Source organism: Brachycentrus maculatus, unplaced genomic scaffold (assembly GCF_059751285.1).
Source record: "Brachycentrus maculatus isolate JH-2025_06_01 unplaced genomic scaffold, ASM5975128v1 h1tg000139l, whole genome shotgun sequence".
Classification (NCBI taxonomy): Eukaryota; Metazoa; Arthropoda; class Insecta; order Trichoptera; family Brachycentridae; genus Brachycentrus; species Brachycentrus maculatus.
Window position 1 is genome coordinate 1,697,851 of NW_028280892.1, and position 23,876 is coordinate 1,721,726.

Genomic DNA, 23,876 nt, shown 5'->3' on the forward strand with positions numbered 1-23,876 from the left:
ATTCAAAGGCAAATATAAATGGGTCAAGCCGACTCGGGATCAGGGGCGGGCCGTGAATATTTCAATAAAAAGGAATGTTAACAAAAATAAAAAATAAATCAGAAAAATATTTGCCTGTTATCAACATATCTATATATTTTATAAATTTATTCGGCATCAACTTTGTGGAATGATATGTAGATCATATTTTAAAAAAAATAAACAATTAAGTGTGTTTTATTTTATTATACACGACTAGTTTCGAAAACTAACAGATGTTTTCATCTACTGGTAAAAAATAAAACTGATTTTAATTTTCCAGTTTATATTTTAACATGTAGATAAAAAAATATGTTAGATTTCGAAACTAGTCGTGTATAATAAAATAAAGCTTATTAAGTGGTTTATTACAAGCGTATAATTAAAATAACAATAATTATATTTCTTAATATGATCCTTGGAAGTCACGTTATGTTTTAGTTAAGAACACAACGACTCCCCACTGAAAAATTTAATATTATTTTTGAAATTAAGATATTTTATTTTTTATGAACGTTAGGTATACAAAATTGTTTACATAATGCAACAAACGATCTCATTGGTCTTTCAAACCCTAAAATCCGTTTTTTTCTATTCTTTACAGTTTTTCGGTTTGGGCTCACGGCCAAAAGGAAATCACAGTTTACGTTGGGTCTTTTATTGGGGTATTAATAATGAATTATGACACAGTAATACTGAATGAGTGATTCACACGTTTCTTAAAAGTCCCGCGAACAATTTTATACCGATAAAATCGATTTTTTTTACAAAAAACAATATATATATATATATATATATATATATATATATATATATATATATATATATATATATATATATATATATATATATATATATATATATATATATATATATATATATATATATATATATATATATATATGTATTTAAATATATATATATATATATATATATATATATATATATATATATATAATATATATATATATATATATATATATATATATATATATATATATATATATATATATATATATATTGGGTTGATGCAAAAGTAATGACCGTTTTTTATGATCCCAGGTAAAAATGTTTTTTTTCATAAATTATGAATAGTATCTTCTTTTTTATGATTCCATTGTATAAAAGATGCTTTCTTTCTACTTTCTATTTAGTTTTGGCCTAGCCAGAGTTCAGTAATGGCCCCTTGTATTTTTTCAAAATGTCGTTCGATAAAGTGCATTTACGTCATTGTTTACTTTATGAATTCCGTAAAGACAATACCGCGAGTGTGGCAACCAAAAACATTTATGAAGTGTATGGAGCAGATGTCATCAAAGTTCGACAGGTACGAAGATGTTTTACAAAATTCCGATCAGGAGATTTTTCACTCACTGATAAACCCGTACTGGGCGGCCATTGAAGTCTGATGACGACAAGTTAAAAGTCATAATTGACTCCAATCCACGTCTAACCATCAGGGAGATTGTGTTAATGATGGGAGTCAACCAAATAATCGTATTAAGACATTTGAAGCGTATGGAAATGGTTTCGCGGTACGACGTTTGGATACCTCATCAATTGTCGGCTGCCAATTTATTGGATCGTGTTTCAACGCGCGTTGCTTTGAGTGCGAGACAAAAACATGAACCTTTTTGCATTGTTTGGTGACGGAAGATGAAAAATGGGTCGTGTACTACAACGTGACAAGAAAAAGACATTGGACTATACCTGGACAAGCCCCATTAACAACTTCGAAGGCCAAAATCCATAAAAAAAAGTTATACTTTGTGTTTGGTGGAATAATGAGGGTATTGTGTATTTTGAACTCTTGGAACATGATAAGACAAGTACAGCAGAACGATATTGTCAGCAATTATCCAAATTGAACATGGACCTTCAAAAGGATAGACCAGAATTGGTAAACAGAAAAGGGGCAGTGTTTCATCACGACAACGCGCGACCACATCTGGCTATGATGACCCAACACAAGCTAAATGAGTTAAAATGGGATGTTATCAAGCATCCACTGTATTCTCCAGATCTTGCTCTTTCTGATTTTTATTTATTCCGATCACTGCAAAAAAATTTAAATGATGAAAAAAAATATTCAATAGAGCAGGTAAAAACATCCCTTACTTCATTTTTCGCATCAAAATCCACGGAATTTTATGCTACTGGTATAAATAAGTTGATAAAAAGATGGGAGAAGGTTATAAGCACTGATGGAAATTATATAATTTATTAAATAAATAATATACAAAAAAATAAATAAAAAGTAAAAAATGTGTAAAAAACGGTCAAAACTTTTGCATCAACCCAATATATATAGTGAGTCATGTAGCTCACGTCCTGTCTTGGTGGTAGGAGCTTCACCTTCTCGGAGTCCAGTAGAGGTCCTCCGAGGATGTAACTTCGTTTGCGAGCGAGTGCGTCATAATTATAGAGAATGTGGATAGGTTTTTCGTTATCCTCCGTATACTAAAATAATCCTTTTTCTCCTGAGTAGTGCGCCCTATCATCCTTTCTAGGACATCGCCGTCATAAAATAATGGGACATAACCTGGAAATAAGATCTCATTGTATGGGAACACAACACCCTGATCTTGTAGCATTACTCCACCGTGCCGTAATGAGTTCCGTAACTTCGCACAGCTCGTAAATTCGCTACCCCTCCTCGCTTCCCGTTCCCCCCGACCCCACTCCTTCATATGTGCTATTACTACATAACAAATGAATAATACTTTACCCACATATTGTATACACTGACTGTTTAAATTATTACTAGCCCACCATAGAAGGTGTTTTTTTTTTATTATAAGGCAAAAAAAAATTTAATAAATATTCATATTTTTTTTTTTTACATCTCATCAAAGATGAAGAAGAATATGGAAGTCAGGGCATTTAAGTGTGTAAAGTGATCACTTAAACTAGCCTATGATGGTCGTCAGCCCCGTAAATGCCCAGACTTCCATATTCTTCTTCATCTTTAATGAGATGTCAAAAAATAATATGAAAATAACTCCTGTAATTGGAGATAATCCAGATTTTGTGAACAAGTATTTGGACACACTCAAAATGTTGTAAATTAGTTAATATTTTATATGTTTAAATAAAAATCGTTTTCATTAATTGATTCGGCAGCCACTTTATGGTAAAATATATCCATTTTAAATTTAAATTTTACTTGGTTAATACCACAACCATTTTTATTAAAATCTATTGTGGCATGTCCCTCACTCCTTTCAACAACGTCATATTTAAAAAAAAAAACTTGATTTTTTAGGAGATCGTTTTTAAAGTTTAATAATATAATAAAATGTATTAAAAACAAATATCAAGCCACTTATCGAACTTTTTACTGTACAACAGATCTTTTTAGGTAAAACCTGAATGTTTTTTTCTCCATTTGAAAAATATTAAGTATATTTAAAAAAATAATTAAACAATACCTTTTCTTCAAAATGCAAACACAACACTTTCTGCCGTGTAGCGGGTAAATATTAAGTTAAAAATATGCCGCTTTTGCTGGGATATAGTACAATTTCTGGGCATTCCGAAAACATGCACAATTGAAAATTGATGATTTTTTATATATGACGTTTTTGAAAGGAGTGAGCGATGTGTTTCCGTGCATTTCGTATATGAACACGTGTCAAAATAGATTTTAAGAAACAGTGGTATTTATTTACCAATTAAAGTTTAAATTCAAAATGGCAGTATATTCTTTTGGTGTCGAAAACACCAGTAGTTCGAGAACTAGTCGTGTTTACATTAATAAATTCAAAAGTGGTATTAAACGAGTGTTTTATTTTTATCTTATTGGTTAATATAAGAATCACGTCACGTTATGCATGACAAAAATCATTATTTTTTATCGAAACATTTTTTATTAGAGTTATTTTGAACAGTTTTAATTTTTATGTCTATATGTAACATATGTATTGCTATGAAGCAATATCTTTCAACCAACCAAAGATAGACTAGGAATACTGATGAAATTTGAACCTTACACAGACATTTTAAATTAAAGAAAAGGTATTGCTCGCACAAAAACAAAAAAATTATAATCGCAGTATAAATGAACAAATTATTATATTTATATATATTTTTTTAATTAAACACTTGAATATACCACATTAATGAGTTTTATTTAAATATACAACTAGTTTCGAAAACTACAAAAGTTTTCATCTTCTGGTAAAAATTAAAACTAACTAACAAAAATATATTTAGGTGTTTATATAGGTTAATAAATATAGGGAAGGGAGGGGGGTTAAGGAACAAGATTTTTGTAAAAGGAAACAATGATAATAATGGTGACGTATTTTGAAACAGTATATTATTAATTAACGTTTTATCTGAATTTAATTTTTTTTGTATATCTTAATTTTCTAAATTATTCATGACTTGGCCTTTATTTGTAACAGAGTGTGATAATTTAAGTATATGCCAAATGAGTGGTTAGTTTCCATGATATGATTTGCAAATTCCGAAAAATAATTACTTGTTAGTTAGTCCACGACGATGTTCTCTTATTCTAATTTTTGGACTTCTCGCAGTTTGGCCAATATATTTTTTATTAAGTGTTTAATTTTAAAAAATCATCATGTCGTTCCACAAAGTTAATGCCAAACCAATAAATAATTACATCATATTTTGATTAAAACAAGGAAGGTAAAGACAGTAGGATGAGGTGAGGGTTTGAAGGGGGATGTGAAGGATGTGATACTAGCATGGTCAAGTTTTAACATCTATTTATTAACAGTTTTCTGTCTAGATTTTCAGTCTAGATTTCTGAAAAATATTCGATGAAAAAAATATTAATTTCTTCACTCATTATATCCAGCATTAAAAGACACCACAGTTCTACCAAATTTCTATATTTCACTTTATAAATATCTTTAATACCTCGTTTTACTGTACGTTTATCTATGTTTAACCAAGTTAATGTAGCATTTCAAGTGCATTTGATCTGAGAACTAGATGTTCAAGCCCAAAGAAGAAATGAAACGATATATAAAATGCTCCGAAGTAAAATTCTGCTTCGCTTGATAAAAATATATCTTTCTTGTATAATATATATGAATATTTTGAATATATAATTTAAAACGCACAAAGGATCACATTTAAATATAACAATTTCAAGTACCTGCGATGAAAAGTAAAATTTCTCCCTCGATAATATTCCTCGCAAAAACAGTTGGAAAACTTTGTGTTGAAAAATTCTCGGAGGATATTTTTTCAGCGAAAATTTCCCAGAACTCTTGCTTTATAATTTACCAACAACAACGCCTTGTGAAAACCGAGACCTAGGGATGGTTTCAGAGTATAAAGAAAAGAGATGAGGAGGGCAGAGGGTGGTTTGGGTAGGGAATAAAGGTTGTCAAACTTTAGAAATAACATGCTGCCACACTTTTATAAATTACATTTTTTTTATATAATGTATATTTATGTCTGCCTCCGTGGTGTAATGATCAGCGTGTTAAGCTACTGTGCTGGAGGTCCCGAGTTCGATTCCCAGGGGGGGTGAAAATAAATTTAAGTGATTTTACACTGTAATATTTATTTAATATTACCCTAAACTGGTTCCTGAAGCGCAAGAGTGATCACCTTGCCTTCATGTAAGTAATGATCAAGATAACACTTCGTCAATTCGATGCAGTGCCCTATGCACCATTAGATGTGGATAGGGTTATAAGTAAGTAAGTATATTTATGTACAACATTTTGAGTGTCCAAATACTTGTTTACCAAATACTGGATTTTCTACGATTATTGGAGTTATTTTTCATATTATTTTTTGACGAAAAAAAATTATAGGAAATTTTAATGATTTTTTTTGACGTTTCTCATGTATGTGATTATAATCCAGGATTCGGACTTCACATACAATTAAAAGAGTTATTGCTTAATTAAAAGCTTCTTTCGTCTCACAATAGATGTCTCTAGTGAAGTTCTAGTGATCCAAGCACAATGTTTCGAAAAAATCATATGTTTATATTTATATAGAGCTTCCGAGAATTTGTTTAGTGTGGTTGTCAATCATGGGTAGAATAGGTGAATGTTACACGTGTGTAAAGTGATCACTTCAACCAGCCTATGACGGTCGCAAGCCTCGTAAATGCCCGTGGCTCGGATTCATAAGTCATATTTTTTAGTTTGAACCCCTCTACCGCAATTTGATACCTATATCGAATAATGACCCGCTTAGGCTCACAGAAATAGTATGAAATTAAAATACATATTTGTGAAAATAATAAAAACATAAACATTTATCTTTTTTTTAAATAATATGTAACATTAAATTTTTTTTTCGGGAGTTACTGAATGTTAATATCTTTTAATTTTTAATTTAGTTTTTTGGTAAATACCATTATTTCTTAATTATTTCTATATTATTACAAATGCTTCGTTGCATTCCACACCATTTTCGTTCGGTGTTTTTAATGGTGTTTAATGCATCAAAATACGTGTGAAAAAAGATCTTTTGAAATAAAGCTATTTTCCAAGAAAAATTCAAATTACAAATGAAATAATATACGTTTGAGAGAAAAAATATTTCATTTCATTATTTTTAATGGTTGATCGTTCGAGAACAATTTCCATACTTTAAAGAAAAAACAATTATCTCAAGGTTGTCGTCTGTATAAAATGCATAACTAGAAAATAATCAAATGAACAAAATAAAACAATATTATTTTTAAAATCTCATCAAAGATGAAGAAGAATATGGAAGTCTGGGCATTTATGGGGCTAACGACCGTAATAGGCTGGTTTAATTGATCACTTTACACACGTGTAACATTCACCAATTCTACCTATTATTGACAACCATATTACGTCACTTTTACATATGCCATCATCGGGCGTTTCGGTACGTGTACGTTTATGAGGGTCATGTAAGAATTTGGCTGTGGCTAAGTTTGAAACTTAGCCACGTTTCCTTTGAAACAATGAAACTTCGGAAAACTTATCGTGGGAGGCAAACTATCCCTTCACAAAGCAGTGCTAGAACTTGCTTTATACTAAACTTAATATTTACTCGCTACAAGGCAGAATGTGTTGTTTTTGCATTTTGAAGAAAAGGTATTATTTAATTTTTTTTAACTAAACTACTTATTTTTCAAATAGAGAAAAAACCTTCAGGTTTAACCTAAAAAGATCTGTTGCACAGTCGAAAGTTCAATATCAGGCTTGATATTTATTTTTAATAAATTGCATTATATTTTTAAACTTTAAAAACGTTCTCCTGAAAAATTAAGTTTTTTGATTTATGACGTTCTTGAAAGGAGTGAGCGATATATGAACCAATTCAGAAACATTCTTAATGAATCACTAGAACTTCATCACATACAGTCATCTATTAGTGAGATGAAAAGAAGCTTTTTATTGAGTAGAAACTCTTATATCAGTATGTGAGGTCCGAATCCTGGATTATAATCACACACATGAGAAACGCCCGAAAATATCATATTCTTATTATTATTAGATTTTAATAGGAGATAATCCAGATTTTAAAACAAATATTTGGACACACTCGAAATGATGTGAAAAAATATTTATTTACATAATGATTTCTAATGGAAACGTTAAAAAATGAACATGTACTTATAGTTCGGGCTATATGCGGAGTGATGTGGGTATTTTAAGCAACAGTCTTTGAGCCTGAGGCGGGGAGAGAAATGGAACATTCCGTCGGGGTTAAATACTTCATACAACCCCTAAACCCTTACACTAACGTGGGTCTAAAGGTACGTCGCCGAAAGGGAGATACCTCCACACACTAAGTAGTACACCTAGAGCTAGACCAGGGTGAACCAAAAAATATTTGTTGTATGAATAATGTTGTAAGTTTCAAGAATTTAGTTTCAATCATGGGTAGCATTGGTGAATGTTATACATGTCGCTCACTTCTTTCAACAACGTCATATATCGTCATATAGCATGTTTTCGGAATGCCCAGAAAATGTACTTTATCTCAGCAAAAGCGGCATATTTTTAACTTAATATTTACCCGCTACAGGGCAGAATGTGTTTTTTGTATTTTGAAGAAAATGTAGTGCTTAATTATTCTTTTAAATATACTAAATCTTTTTCAACTGGAAAAAAAAATATTCAGGTTTTACCTAAGAAGATCTCTTGTACAGTAAAAAGTTCAATAAGTGGCTTGATATTTATTTCAAATACATTTTATTTTATTCTTAAACTTCAGAAACAATCTCTTAAAAAATCAAGGTTCTATATATATGACGTTGTTGAAAGGAGTGAGCGATGTGTAAAGTGATCACTTTACCAAGCCTATGACAGTCGTAAGTCCTGTAAATACCCGGACTTCATACTCATCTTCATCTTTGTTCAGATGTCAAAAATGTAAATAATTACAATGCATTATTTATTCTTTCGGCATTCACTTTGTGGTAAGACATAATAAAATTAAAAAGAAAACACTCGTTTTTTTCCCCTTGAGTTATATTTATTTTATTTTGACGACTAGTTTCAGTAGCTACAGATGCTTCCATCTTCGGGTCTAAAATAGTAAAAATACAATGTGGTGTTTTCTTTTAAATTTAATATTAGACTTCCATATTCTTCTTCATCTTTGATGAGATGTCCAAAAATAATATGAAAATAACTCCTGTAATTGGAGATAATCCAGATTTTGTGAACAAGTATTTGGACACACTCAAAATGTCGTTAATTATTGTGCATTTAGAAAAAGGGTTTTTTGGTTATTTTTTGTATTTACAACATTTTGAGTGTGTCCAAATACTTGTTCACAAATCTGGATTATCTCCAATTACAGGAGTTCATTTCATATTATTTTGTGACATCTCATCAAAGATGAAGAAGAATATGGAAGTCTGGGCATTTACGGGGCTTACGACCGTCATAGGCTGGTTTAAGTGATCACTTTACACACGTGTAACATTCACCAATTCTACCCATTATTGACAACCATATTACGACACTATTACATATGCCATCATCGGGGCGTTTCGGTACGTGTACGTTTATGAGGGTCATGTAAGAATTTGGCTGTGGCTAAGTTTGAAACTTAGCCACGTTTCCTTTGAAACGATGAAACTTCGGAAAACTTATCGCGGGAGGCAAACTACCCTTTCACAAAGCAGTGCTAGAACTTGCTTTATACTTTGTAATATGAACCATTTTCCGGCACATCACATATTAAATTATATCTCATATTTATAATTATTTATTCACCAAATAAATCCGATATGCTTTACAAAATTAAACAATTTTGTTTCAACCACTTTTTTATTATAAGTACACTTTAACCTACCGGTTTCGACAAGAACCTTGTCATCATCAGGGTTCATTAAATTCTAAAATATTGAAATCATTAAAATACTCATAATTAATTACGTTCCCTTACCAAAAACTAAATCCTTTTGGATTTCAATGATTGAAGAAAACACTTCGTTTTTTACCACTTGAGTTTTATTATAGACTACATGTTTCAGAAGTTAAACATGTAGTCTCTAATAAAACTCAAGTGGTAAAAAACGAAGTGTTTTCTTTAATCATTGTAACATGTCTTACCACAAAGTTAACAATAAATAAATTATCCTTTTGGATTATTGAAGATATGATAGTCAAATAAATTTATGAAGCGAATGTGGTTGATAATAAAAGTAGAGTAAGACCGAAAAAAGCATGCCATGATCCAGTATTTCAATAACAGAAGAAATTGGACGAAATAATCGGTGGGTATGTATGAGAAGATGTACGAATGTGTATGAATTGGGTGCAAAGACAGATTGATGTTGTGTTCTAATCTCTCTGGCTATTATATAATTTTAAATTCAATCTCCTTTAACGTTGAGATAGGTATTGCGTTATCGGAGGGAACGTTATAGGGGATAAATGTTTTTACTTTGTATTTGTACTTCGTATTTGAAAAATGGAATTAATATAAAAACGGCACTTGTTTTATTATTAATTAAAGTAATTAGTTAAGCTTGCTGACGCTTTCTTCCGCGTTTAGCGGTACCTGCCTTAAAGTACTGCTCAAATAAGCTCCTTTAATGCGTCCTATTGAGCCCTATTGTAGAATTTAGGTCACTTTAGTACGTGTTCCAGTGGTGGAATATTGAGACATAATCTACATTTTCATCTTTGAGATTCCAAAAACGATTTTATAATAGCATAATGCAATACCAAACAATCCTACAGTACTTCAACTAATTCAATAACCATCCTACAGATAAAAAAAAATAGAAGATACTCGTATGTGTGTAGAAATTATGTATTTATGCGGTTTAACAAGTTAATTCAATTTTAAGTTTAATAGCGGGTATTTTATTCAGTCCGCCTCCGTAGTGTAATGGTCAGTACGCTCGGCTACCGTTCTGGAGGTCCCGGGTTCGATTCCCAGGGGTGGTCAAATAAATATAAGTGATTTTTTCACTGTAATATTTATTCAATATTACCCTGGACTGGTACCTGAAGCGGAGGGCTGATCACCTTTCCTTCATGTGTAAACGATCGAGATAACACTGCCTTTATATAAGGCAGTGCCCTATGCACCATTGGGGTGCGGTAAGGGTTTATTATTATTATTATTTTATTCAGGCTAAAAGCTTTAAATAACAGGGATTATTCAAACAGGTATTTTAGAGCTAAAATTTTTTGTCAGCATACCCAAGATATGTGTCGCCTACTTTCAAAATCCGCCAGATAGAATTTTGTAAGGTTTTAAAATGAATATACCAACTTTGCAACAATGCAATAACTTTGTTGATTTATTTTACCGTTCTTACTCCACTATTCCTTCCATATGTCGAAACCATCTTAACACACTTTAGTTTTCTCAATACTTATCTTCGCCTTTTTTTTTTCAGGTTCAGTGCTGCAGAACAGCGTTTATTATTTAATATAATTTTGTACTTAAGTTATACATATTATGTGTATATATATATATATATATATATATATATATATATATATATATATATATATATATATATATATATATATATATATATATATATATATATATATATATATACATATATATATATATATATTTATAATTTTTTTAATTGGACACTGTCTATCCTCACTAGGTATTTGGAGATACCTGTTCTGAGGTAGGCAGGGTATGCTTATTCTTTTTATAATACAGCTTTATATATTTTTAATGATAATATAAAAGCGGTAAGACTGAAATAATATGAAATAATAATTATAAAATGAAAGCAAATAGAGAGTTTAACTAAAAGAAAAGTAAAATCTAAAGGAGTAATATTATAAAATTAGAAAATAGGATTATATAATTATTAAACACTGACACATAGTTCAATCACACACAAGTTTTTATTTGCTGCTCCAGCTGGGATCTTCCAATTTTTAGGAGCCATTATTTTGTGTGCATTTTGAATTTATTTCCAACTGAACATAATATTTCTTGTGGGAGCATATTATAAATTCGAGGGCCTATAAAATTTGAATGTCTTTGGGCAAACGAAGATCTCACACGAGGAATATTTATTTTGCCTTGCATTCTCCCCGTATTTCATCATCAGAAGATCTGTCTTACATCATTTTGCCTCACATTTTTCTGATAGTACGCATTTTGACTGCATTATTAAATGCTTTCATGATTCTTTTTCTTAATATTATATTTGTTTTCTTTGGCAAATGTGCGCGGGAGAACAGAACGAAGACAGACAAAAAAGACTTGGCACGATCAGATCAATCAGATTCTAAAATTTGGAGTGTCAATAGTCTACGTTACCGGAAAGCATAAATGACTATCCGTGTCGCCTACTTTCGAAATCCGCCAGATCCATGTACCTAAGTCGATTTTACAAAAATTGCAAAATTCTCCGGGTAACATTTATGTTTCAAAGATTTGTCTATCTTTATATAAAATATTATTAAATAGGGAATTTTCCCTTCTTTTGGATTTTTTTTCATTAAAAAAAAAACACGTCACACAAACCGATAATGACGTCATATTAATTTTGACCTATCCCCGCTCTTTGATTGGCCGATGTGGGTCAGAAGGCAAGTTTCATGAATATATTGGAATTTGAAATACAACGCTGTTTTTAAGTATTTTTTAGCAGAGTTTTCAAGTATATAAATAATTTAAACAATAAAACCCACAATTGGCATTCCGATAGAGTATTTATTTTAAAATCTTATAAAATTGGATCTGGCGGATTTTGAAAGTAGGGGACACATATGTATGAATGTAAAAGAGTCTAGTGTATGTCAGAGTACGCCAAGAAAGACGAGTGTGGCGTTCCATCCTCTCTGCCTACCCGTGAAGTGAAACGGCGTGATGGTAGTGGTAGAAGTATGTTTTGCTTTTGTACATAGGGTTAGTACTGAACTCTGTTGTACACTGCTAGATGAGTTTTTACAGGTAGGCTTTTTCAGTACACCATTCACTCTGCTACCAACGTTCACCCTCCTTTCAATATCTTTCACAATCTTTTCATCCTTCTAGAACAGGTATGGGCAACCTTTCCTAAGTGTGGGGCCAGATTATCATTTTGTCTCCAAGTCAAAGGCCGGACTAAATTAATAAACATAATAATAACATAATAATGTGTATATTAGGTTAAAATCGTTAAAAACAATAAAAAATGTATTCAAAAAGAACTCCACCGACAAGACACACAAGGTGGCTTGGTGGGTCTCTGCAAAAAATTGTTTAAAATATGTTTAAAATTGTGATTTAAATAAATGTTTACAACTTATATTAATAAAAAAATAATAAGAATATAAAAATATTATTTAATTAAATAAAACATGTTGCTACTTCTTTTAACATTTAAAACATAATCAGGAAAGAAATATAAATTGAGAAAATGTAACGAATGCCATTTTAATCCTAACTAGAGAAGTAACAATCACTCATTAGTCACTTCTTCTTCTTCTTCAAACCCTTGTCCACACCCGATGGTGTATAGGGCACTGCATCATATAAACGCAGGGTTATCTTGATCGTTAACACATGAAAGAAGGGTAATCAGCCCTCCGCTTCAGGTACCAGTCCAGGGTAATATTGAATAAATATAACAATAACTTTTAAGTCACTTCTTTTTCAAACCCTTGTCCACACTCGATGGTGTATAGGGCACTGCCAGTCCAGGGTAATATTGAAAAATATTAGGGTAAAAAATCACTTATATTTATTTGACCCCCCTGGGAATCGAACCCGGGACCCCCAGTGCGGTAGCCGAGCGTGCTGACCATGAAGGCGGATGCTAGTCACACCTCATATATATTATTACTTTTTTACAAAGCATGTTTTATTTTTTCATAAACTTGGCAGAGCCAGCTACGAGACATTTATTCACATTCCAAAAAATATTATTTAAGTAAAAAATATAAAATAAAGTTAAATTAACAAAATAACATATTGACACATATATTGGCACTAATATTACTTAAGGATAATCACATTCAAATTTCAAGCTATCCTGGTTCCAATTTTGGATTCAGTGTGTTTCTTCATCGAAAAAACTGTTCACACGTATATCTGTCACTCCTTTAAACAACGTCATATTTCAAAATTCGCCAATTTTCAGCTGTACATGTTTTCAAAATGTCCAGAAAATGTACTATATCCCAGCAAAAGCGGCATATTTTTAACTTAAAATTTACCCGCCACAGGGCAGATAGTGTTATTTTTGCATTTTGAAGAAAAGGTATAGTTTTATCATTTTTTTAAATAAACTAAATATTTTTCAAATGGAGAAAAAACCTTCAGGATTTTGCTAAAAAGATCTGTTGCACAGTAAAAAGTTCAATAAGTGGCTTGATATTTATTTTAATCAATTTTATTATAATCGTAAACTTCAAAAACGATCCTGAAAAACCAAGTTATTTGAGATATGACGTTGTTGAAAGGAGTGAGCGATATGTTTGAGTTCATAAAGCGTGTAAAGCAATGGAAATATCAAAAATGCTTGAAACAACAATGTAATAAAAATTATCAAAAATGATAAGTAATAGCATCTGTTAAGAAGCACGATGTCCGCCATTCAGCATTTTTTTTCGTATTACGTGCGTGTTCAAGTTTTTTGATATATGACGTTGTTGAAAGGAGTGAGCGATATGTGCTACCAAAATACAGATAATTTTTCTTGCGAATGATTGAATTTGTATTTTTGTATAAACTTTTTATATTATTAGCTCGAAGGGCCGACGATTGCCCATATATGTTGTAGTACGTACTTTCCGAATGTACAAATCCTCCATCTTTCACAGACTTCACCCTATCTCACACTCAGACACATTCGTACATACATATATAACTTTGGATGTTTCAAAATTTACCAACAAATCACTCTCTTTGCGTATGTCCTTGTGTTTTCTTTTGTCACCATATATGCAAGTCCTCTTTGTTATAAAAAAGAAACACTGTGCCATCGGCATACAATAAACGGCAGACTGTCAGATATTTATTATCTAGGTTTATCTTTTTTTTATTAAAAAAGTAATTGGATGGAAAGATTGATAAAGACATAGAAAGGAGAGTGAATGCTGGGAACAGAGTGAATGGTGCACTAAAATCAGTTTTTAGCAAATAAAAATCTATCAGCGGAAGCTAAACTGGCAGTACACAATGGAGTTCTGGTTCCGACCCTTATGTATGGAAGCGAAGCATGGAGTTGGCAAAAGAAGGATGAAAGCAGACTGAATGCAGTCGAAATGCGATCCCTCAGACGAATGTGTGGCAAAACGATGTTTGATAGATGTTCGAATGATGAAATAAGGAAAGAATGTAAGGCTGAGATAAGCATTATCGATAAAATTGAGAAAGGTGTATTGAGATGGTTTGGACATGTGGAGCGTATGAGTGAAGAAAGAAAGGTTAAACAAATTTATGGGGCGAATGTAGTTGGAAAAAGAAGCAGAGGACGACCGAGGAAAACTTGGCATAATCAGGTATGTCAAATACTTGAAAGCGGCCGGGTCAGGAGTCGTAATAATCGTCGGGTATGTATGAGGAGATGCATGAATGTAGAAGAGGCAAAGACAGAGTGGTGTGGCGTTCAATTCTCTCTGCCTACCCCTGCGGGGAAGCGGCGTGATGGTTAATTAGTTAGTTAAGTAATTGAATGTTTACTGTTAATTGTTCAAAATCAACTCATGTTACCCTATTTAGACCTATTCAACATTATTCTTATGTACGGAAGTGACTGATTGTAATCAAAATGCGATCTCTCAGACAAATGTGCAGTAAAATGTTTTAAAATATATGTTCGAATGGTGATATAAGGAAACAATTCAAGGCTGAGATAAGCAATATCGATCAAATTAAGAATGGTGTATTAAGATGGTTTGGGCATTTGAATCGAATGAGTAAAGAAATGATGGTAAAACAAATGAAGAAAAGAGGGGAATGTGGTTGGTAATGGAAGCAGAGGAAGGCCGAGGAAAACTTGACATGATCAAGTATTTAAAATAATGAAAGTGATCAGGTAAGGAGTTGGAATAATTAGCGGGTTGGAATAATAATTAACAAATAAGGAGATGCATGAATGTAGTCGAAACGAAGATTGTTCACAAAGATATTGATGTGGCGTTCTATTCTCTCTGCCTACCCCTGCGTCGAAGCAGCGTGATGGTTAGTAAGTTAGTTTTAAGAAAATAATATATGTCTTATATATTTTCTTCTTCTTACCCTTATCCGCACCCAATGGTGCATAGGGCACTGCATCGTAGTGACGCAGTCTTATCTTGATCGTTAATTGCATGAAGGCAAGGCGATCAGCCCTGCGCTTCTTGTACCAGTCCAGGGTGATATTAAATAAATATGAACGTGAAAAGTATATTTGATATTTTAATATTCCACCACTGTGTGTGCTATAATATGGCTACGTATGTACATAGAATGGAGCTTTATTAAATTTTACTTAAGGGATTATGCCCAAAATTTTATGGAGATTCTTAAAACTGTATTATTTTTAGAAAAAAAACGGAATTAACGAATTATATTTTGAATTGTACTTGGCCATGCGTTGCTGTGGCTCAGAATGGTAAACTGAAAATGGAATAAAAAAGGATGAAAGTAGACTAAATGCAGTCGAAATGCGATCTCTCAGAAGAATGTGCGACAAAACGATGTATGATAGATGTACGAACAGTGAAATAAGGAAGGAATGCAAAGCTGAGATAAGCATTATCGATAAAATTAAGAAAGGTGTGTTGAGATGGTTTGGACATGTAGAACGAATGAGTGAGGAAAGAACGGTAAAACAAATTTATGAGGCGAATGTTAGTGGGGAAAGAAGCAGAGGAAGACCAAGAAAAACATGGCATGATCAGGTATGCCAAATACTTGAAAGTGGTCAGGTTAGGAGTCGTAACAATCGGCGGGTATGTATGAGGAGATGCATGAACGTGCAAGAGGCGAAGAATGTTTGCAAGGACAGAGTGGTGTGGCGCTCTATTCTCTCTGCCTACCCCTACGAGGAAGCGGCGTGATGGTTAGTTAGTTAGTTTTTTGGAATAAAATAGAAAGCCGTGATAGCGGCTGTCAAGGATCCGATGTCTGATAGATCCTCACCCAGGCTTTAGCAACGCATTTTTTTTGCAAAACTGTTGACTTTGAAAGCTGAATGAGGTTCAAGTCATCTTTAAGGCTAGATTATCAATAGCCTGCAACTTAATTTTCTTTAAACACAGGTAATATTTAACGTTATTGCATTTTTATACTTAAAACTTCGTTTTTAATAAGTTTTTTTTTTTAAAGAAATTCCTCTGTCGTTGAAAAGTTGTCAGCGGTCTTCTAGGATTATTTAAAAAAAAAAAAAAAACATTTTTACTATACCACTTAATGATTTATTGTAACTGCAGACATTTGGAAGAATTCCATGTTAAATTGTTGTGTAATATATCCAAAATAAAACAAGGTTTGTTGGATTGAATTGTACATTTATTTATGTATACGTTAATACGTGGCGCGATCCGTCTTCTTAGGACATTATCAAACGCGCGTCACGTATTAACATATACATAAATATATATACATTATATAGTTTTAATTTGTACCAGAAGATGAAAACAATTCGTTTTCGAAACTAGTCGTAAATAAAAATAAAACTCGATAAAGTGGATTATTTAGGTGTTTAATTTTAATAAAATATACATAAGTAAATGTAGAATTCAATCCAACAAACCTTGTCTTATTTTGGATATATTACCCAACAAACCACTTAATGAATTTTATTTCATTATACACGACTAGTTTTGAAAACTACTGATGTTTATATGCAGGTGAATAGTAAAACTAACGAGAGAAAAATATCCGGTATATAAAGAGGGTAGTAGGGTACAAAAATAGAGGGGGTGGATTAAGCAACGTTAATTAATATCATGCTTTTTCAAAATAAGTCACCATTATTATCTTTTTCCTTTTATAAAAACTACCAATTTTTTACCCCCCCCCCTATATTTATAACCCTACAACATTAATATATACCTGAATATTTTTTTGGTCGTTAGTTTTACTATAATTTATATTTGGAGCAATAACATTGTGATTTTCCATTTTATTATTAAAATATAACTTTGTTTTAAAACCACTATTAATATTTTATCATAACTTAATTATCCGCCTCCGTAGTGTTATGGTCAGCACGCTCGGCTACCATTCTGGAGGTCTCGGGTTCGATTCCTAGGGGGGGGGTCCAATAAATATCAGTGATTTTTTCACTGTAATATTTATTCAATATTACCATGGACTGGTACCTGAAGCGGAGGGCTAATCACCTTTCCTTCATGTGTAAACGATCAAGATAACACTGCGTTTATATGAAGAAGTGCCGTATGCACCATTGGGGTGCAGATAAGGGTTTTATTTTATTATTATAATTTATATTTGAAGCAATAATTTTGTGATTTTCCATTATTTGATTAAAATATCACTTTGTTTTAAAATCACTATAAATATTTTATCATAACCTAATTATAATGTCTACCGGTTTCGAAGCTAACCGCTCTTTTTCAAGGTGATTCAGTCAAGTATTAATCAGTCTTGAAAAAGAAGCCGTTAACTTCGAAACCGGTAGAAATTATAATTAGGTTAAAATAAAATATTTATAGTGATTTTGAAACAAATATTTTTTCAAGTTTTATTTTAATTATATATTAGTTTTTTTAATAGATTTATATTATCCACTGACACTTCGTGATGGAATTGCATTTTTAATATATTATTAGATTAAAACCAATATTTTTAGCTTTTCCACTTTATTTTTATTTGACCAGCGACCGGGTTTCGTCGTTACAGACACCAGTCTGATGATGTCTGTAACGACGAAACCCGGTCGCTGGTCAAATAAAAATAAAGCGGAAAAGCTAAAAATATTGGTTTTAATCTAATAATATATTATATATTAGTTTTACTATTCACTTGTAGCTGAAAACATCTGTAGCTTTCGAAAATAGTCATCCAGGGTATCGAAATACTTTTGAAAATATTTTAACAGTACCTTATCAAATATTAGGGGATATGTTGCCATGGTTTTCGGCCTATTTTCCTTATTCCACAGTCCGTTGAATCCCGAGGGTAGCGGGCCAAAAATAAAAAAATAATTCGACCATTTGTGACTTTTCCCAAGCGATGCCTTATCCTATTATCCCTGATATTGAGCTGAAATTTTGGCAACTGGCTTGTGATATAATTTTCCCTTATATATTTTTTTCTTTTTAATCATAATAACGGTTAATTATTACAAAAGTAAATTGCTAAACTGGCAATACACAACGGAGTTCTGGTACCAACTCACTGTCTATTGACTTATATTTAATATTTCGTTGGTACAATAGCACCTTAAGTGTTATTGTACTCGTATATGTTAAGCCTGATAAAACTAATTATTACTTAAGTACCTAGGGTTCTATAAGGACCCTCAAACTATTTCATATTCGCAGTAGTTTTATAATGCCCTAACAAGGCGAAACAATGTTTATGAATTATATTTAAAAAAAATAAAATTAAATAAAATACAAAACTTTGTAGGAAAGTTGACTCTAGATACAGTGTTAAAATATTTAAAACATCAATATTTACCTTTCAATATTTCTTTAAACCCATATCCGCACAGAGCACTGCATCATATAAATGCAGTGTTATCTTGATCATTAACACACGAAGGAAGGTGATCAGCCCTCCGCTTCAGGTACCAGTCCAGGGTTATATTGAATAAATATTATTTTGAAAAATCACTTTTGTTTATTTGACCCCCCCACCTGGGAATTTTGTAAAAACACGTGAGAATGTGTCGACATGTCGGCTGTCTAAACTTAAAACACAGTAACGGACATTTTTTTGTGGTACGTTTTTTTTTGCATTTTTGGACTAAGTAGAATCTACTTAGTCCAAAAATGCAAAAAAAAACTACTTCAAAAAAATGTCCCTTACTGTGTTTTGAGTTTGGACAGCCGATGTGATATTCAAATATTAAAATATAGCTTCTTAGCAAAAAGTCCAATATTTTGAGTGTTTTCAAATCAGGGTTTTGTCCACGTGGAGGTTATTTTTTTAATATTTATTTCTCAATCTAGAGTCTACATTGTAGATGAATATTTCAGGAAGGTTACTACAAATTAAGATATAAAAAATAAAAATTTAACTAAACCATAGATGTATCAATTGAAAGGTCAAAACAACATCCTATTTTTCTTCTTAATTCAGAATTTGAGTAGTGTGGTTATTTATTTATTTTGCAAAACATTTTTTTTTTATTTTATTGGCAAAGCACCCAATTTTGGGTGATACCTTTGCAAAACATATTTACATACATAAGTCATATATATAATATTCCCGATGAGTAATTTGTATTTCTCATTTTGGGACATGGAATTAAGGTTAACAAGACTGGAACACACATAATAAAGTTACAAAATATTTTTTTTAAATAACCAAAACTAATACATGGCAAAATATAAAAACAATAAACAGATATTATAAATAGGCGTAAGAGCATATTTAAAAGAAATTAATGAGAAAAACATAAGGTAAGAAGCATATTTAAAATAAACAAATGAAAACATATAACAAATGAGAAAATATATAAAAAACAAAAGGTAAAAACAAAATAAGAAACAATGACTAAACACTACATGTATATCTTTCCATAAAGTATTTTTTCAGATCATTTATTTTGGATCCCCGAATGGGTTCTATTTTATATATGTGTCAGGCAGCTGGTTAATTTGGCTGTCTATCATGGTAGAATTGGTGAATATTTCACGTGCGTAAAGTGATCACAAACCTGTGATAGGTTGTAAGCCCTGTAAACACCCGGATTTCCATATTCTACCTCTTAACATGTCAATGTAAATAAATATCTCGTTCTGATTAGGTTATTCCCGGGCAGCGTTCGGAAAATCGAATCGATCTAGCAAGGACGGGGCTTCCTTCGGCGGTGAATGGTCTACTAACATTTGAGCACAATGGGACACTGATTATGCGGACGAACGGCTCCTTACAATCAATCTAGATTTCCTGGATTTACTGGATTTCCTGGATTCCTGGACTCCTCTGTCGACAGATTGGCTCGCGAATGAAAACCAACCGGGGTTTTTGACGATTATATTATCGTCTGCCCGAAGCAACAGGAACGCAAATATTTTTTTTAGTAAAGGAACAAACAAATCATTTTTTAGTAACGAGTACAAGCAAATATTTTTTTGGTTAAGGGTACAAGCTAATATGTTTTCAGTAAAGGGTACAAGCGAATATTTTTTTAGTAAGGGGTACAAGCTAATATGTTTTTAGTTACGGGTACAAGCAAATAATTTTTTAGTAAGGGATGCAAGTAAATATTTTTTTTGTTAAGGGTACAAGAAAATCATTTTTTAGTAAACTTAGACTAGATAAAATTTTAAGCGTGTTCAAAGACTGGTTCATAAATCCTTCTTGATTTGTATTACAAACAAGGAGATGCCTGAACTCAATAATTTAATTTTTTAAAACTCAACCATAGACGGTGCCGAAGAAATAGAATAAACAAGAAGGTGAAAATTGAAGCATAAATTCAACTTTGAAATTTGACTAGTGTGGATGTCAATCATGGCTAGAATGGTGAATGTTAAACGTGTATAAATTGATCACTTAAACTATCCCATGACAGATTGTAAGCCAATTTAAGCGATGTTAAATGTATAATTTGATCTGTAAAACGTCAAATTTGAAGTAAAATCAAACCTGTACTAATGTTTGCGCATACTAAAATTCACTGCCGTTGATAGACTTTGAAAATGGATAAACAATTTATTCAACATACTATCGGCTATTAACCGAGCCGTTTCCCTCAATTTAAGAGGAATGGAAAATCGATATAGCACATCATTTTCTCTAGTGGGTCCATTAAAGGAGATAGCTTAACCCTTGCGTAATTTAATATATCTACATCCTTGCGTATGTGGATCTAACCCTTTTTCATTTTAACACGTCATACTCTGGTTGTATAGGGCAGGGGTTCCCAAAGTGTGCGCCGCGACGCCCTGGTGCGCCGTAGAAAGTAAAGAGGGGCGCCGTGAATCGATCCTCTATCATTATCCGAAACCACAAATATTCTCGGGTACCTATAAAGCAACAATTTATTTTTTGAGACCTAACATCTTTCTACCCAACTACTATTATTGTAGGTACCTATTTTTTTCGACTATAATAAATCTATATACATATATAGTTACATTATCTATCCCAAATAGCTTACTAAAGTAGATCGCCGTGACAAAATACTAAACATGTAAGTGCGCCGTGGGCTGAAAAAGATTGGGAACCCCTGGTATAGGGTGTTTTTTTTTAGATGTATACAAATTCAAATTTCTCGCAATAAATTAATCGTGTGGCATGTTGCGCCATCTTGTTAAAACCACAACTCTGACACATCAATGCCATTCAACTGAGGTACGAAAAAGTCAGTAATCATGGTTCTGTATTTGTAATAATGCCAAATATTCATTTACCCCATTTAGGGTAATTTACCCCGGTCCCCTAGATAGTTGACATCATACCAAAATGTTTTTTACATTTCAAAATAGATGAAAAAGAATATGCCATAAAAATAGTCAGTAGTATTCATATTGACAAGGTGACAAGGTTCTTGTCGAAACCGGTTGGAAGTGTACCAATAAAAAGTGGTTAAAACAAAGTTGTTTTATTTTATAAAGTTCATAAAATGTGCCACAAAGTATCTGCGAAAAACATTCAAGGTATATATATTTCAGTCAACTTGATAAAAAGGGATATAGTGTTATTTTGAAAAAAATATAAATATCCAACAAAATTATTATTTACAAAATTTCAAGTCCCAAACATAGAAAACCATTTATAAAAAAACCGCAATTTTTCAAATACTAAAGGGTGACAATTATTTGAATTTAAAAAACTTTATCTTTGAGATTCTTAAATGATTTTTCAACTCCAAAATGCAATACTAAGCAATTTCAACGAAACTTCAAATATTTGGGAATCAAATATTTCAATAAACTCCCTAAACAAATAAAAAAAAAGAAGATATAAAAATTCTTAAGAAAAAAAAATATGCCATTACATATAAATCTTGAAAAAATATATTTAAAAAAATACTGTTTCACCATTAATTATACATATAAAACATTAAACCATTAATGTAAGTCCCTCTCCAAGCACAAGAGCTCAGTCTCTTTTTTGAAGAGGCACAGCAAATCTAAAACTAAAAGTTTGCCATATGTATTAATATTTAGAAAATGTGTTATGTTGTACTTAAAAATGTAACTATATTAAATAAATAAAGATAAATAAAAAATAAAAATGTATGTACCCAAATAAAAATAAATACATGCACATAATATGTAATGGATACCTTTATTCAAATTCAGATGAGAATAAAAAGGAACCTTCATGAATTGGTGACCTATTATTGCGATAAAGCAATGGTCATATTTGAGGAGGTAAATGACATTCGTACTAGTGTTCTGGACGTTTTAAAGCCATACATGGCTTTTCATCGAGTAATTAACGGTGTGGATTACAGGTATATTTGTAAAACAATACAAATCATTTTTAAATGTTTGGAAAATGTATTATGTTGTGCTTAAAAATGAAACTATATTAAATAAATAAAAAATATCAACAAAAAAAATTGTGAACTCACCTGACTTTTTACTCCCTTGACCTTTACTTCCACTCTTGTTCCTTCTGGGGTACAAATTGATCTTACTCTGCCCGCATCCCATCTTCCTTATTTGTCTACGGCTTCATCTCTACGTCTTCACCATCGTCTTCCACAGCTTTCACTTCTACTTATCTCTTTAATCATCACTTTAATTTTACCATTTTACTAAATTGGCGTTTTACCTCCCCGTTTCAATATCTTTCACTAAGCATTTGATCCAATACTGTTAATTAATTTCAACACAACTTCACTTTCATTATGTTCCACATCTTCATTTTCAATTGCTTTATATTATAAAATTCCAAATATTTTTTTTTTATATTTTTTTTACGTCAATTTCTTTATTATTTAATTTTTTAAGGTTCACAAAAGAATGTTTATTTAAATTTATTTAATTTTTTTCATCCTTTATTTTTTTATATAATTTCCTTTATTTTTATACCTTCATCGCTTTAAAGATCAATTGATTTATTTTGATTTTAAAATCAAAAAAGTAAATTTTCAAATCAACACAGATTTTTTTTTAAATCTATTTTTGACACTATATATTTTGGTTATTTTGTTCCCATAAAGAGGTTCAATTATATTTTCTTAAAAAAACAACAAATAATTATTATTACATGTCCTTTTATAACTGATTTATAAAATTTCTTTATTTATACCCTTTCATCACTTTAAAGATCGATCGGTTGATTTATACGTATATTTTAAAATAAAATAA

The 23,876-nt window shown here is 31.4% G+C and overlaps 1 protein-coding gene across 1 annotated transcript in view; it reads right to left on the reverse strand.

Annotated features, from left to right (window-relative positions):
* The window catches only part of LOC148309123 (uncharacterized), a 57,512-nt gene extending 33,962 nt beyond the window's left edge, over window positions 1–23,550 (reverse strand). Inside the window, exon 1 of the mRNA XM_088260591.1 lies at window positions 23,135–23,550. Within this exon, the coding sequence (XP_088116717.1) occupies window positions 23,135–23,216 (82 nt within the window). The 5' untranslated portion in view covers window positions 23,217–23,550. The remainder of the gene's footprint in view (window positions 1–23,134) is intronic.
* Window positions 23,551–23,876: the final 326 nt, after the last annotated feature.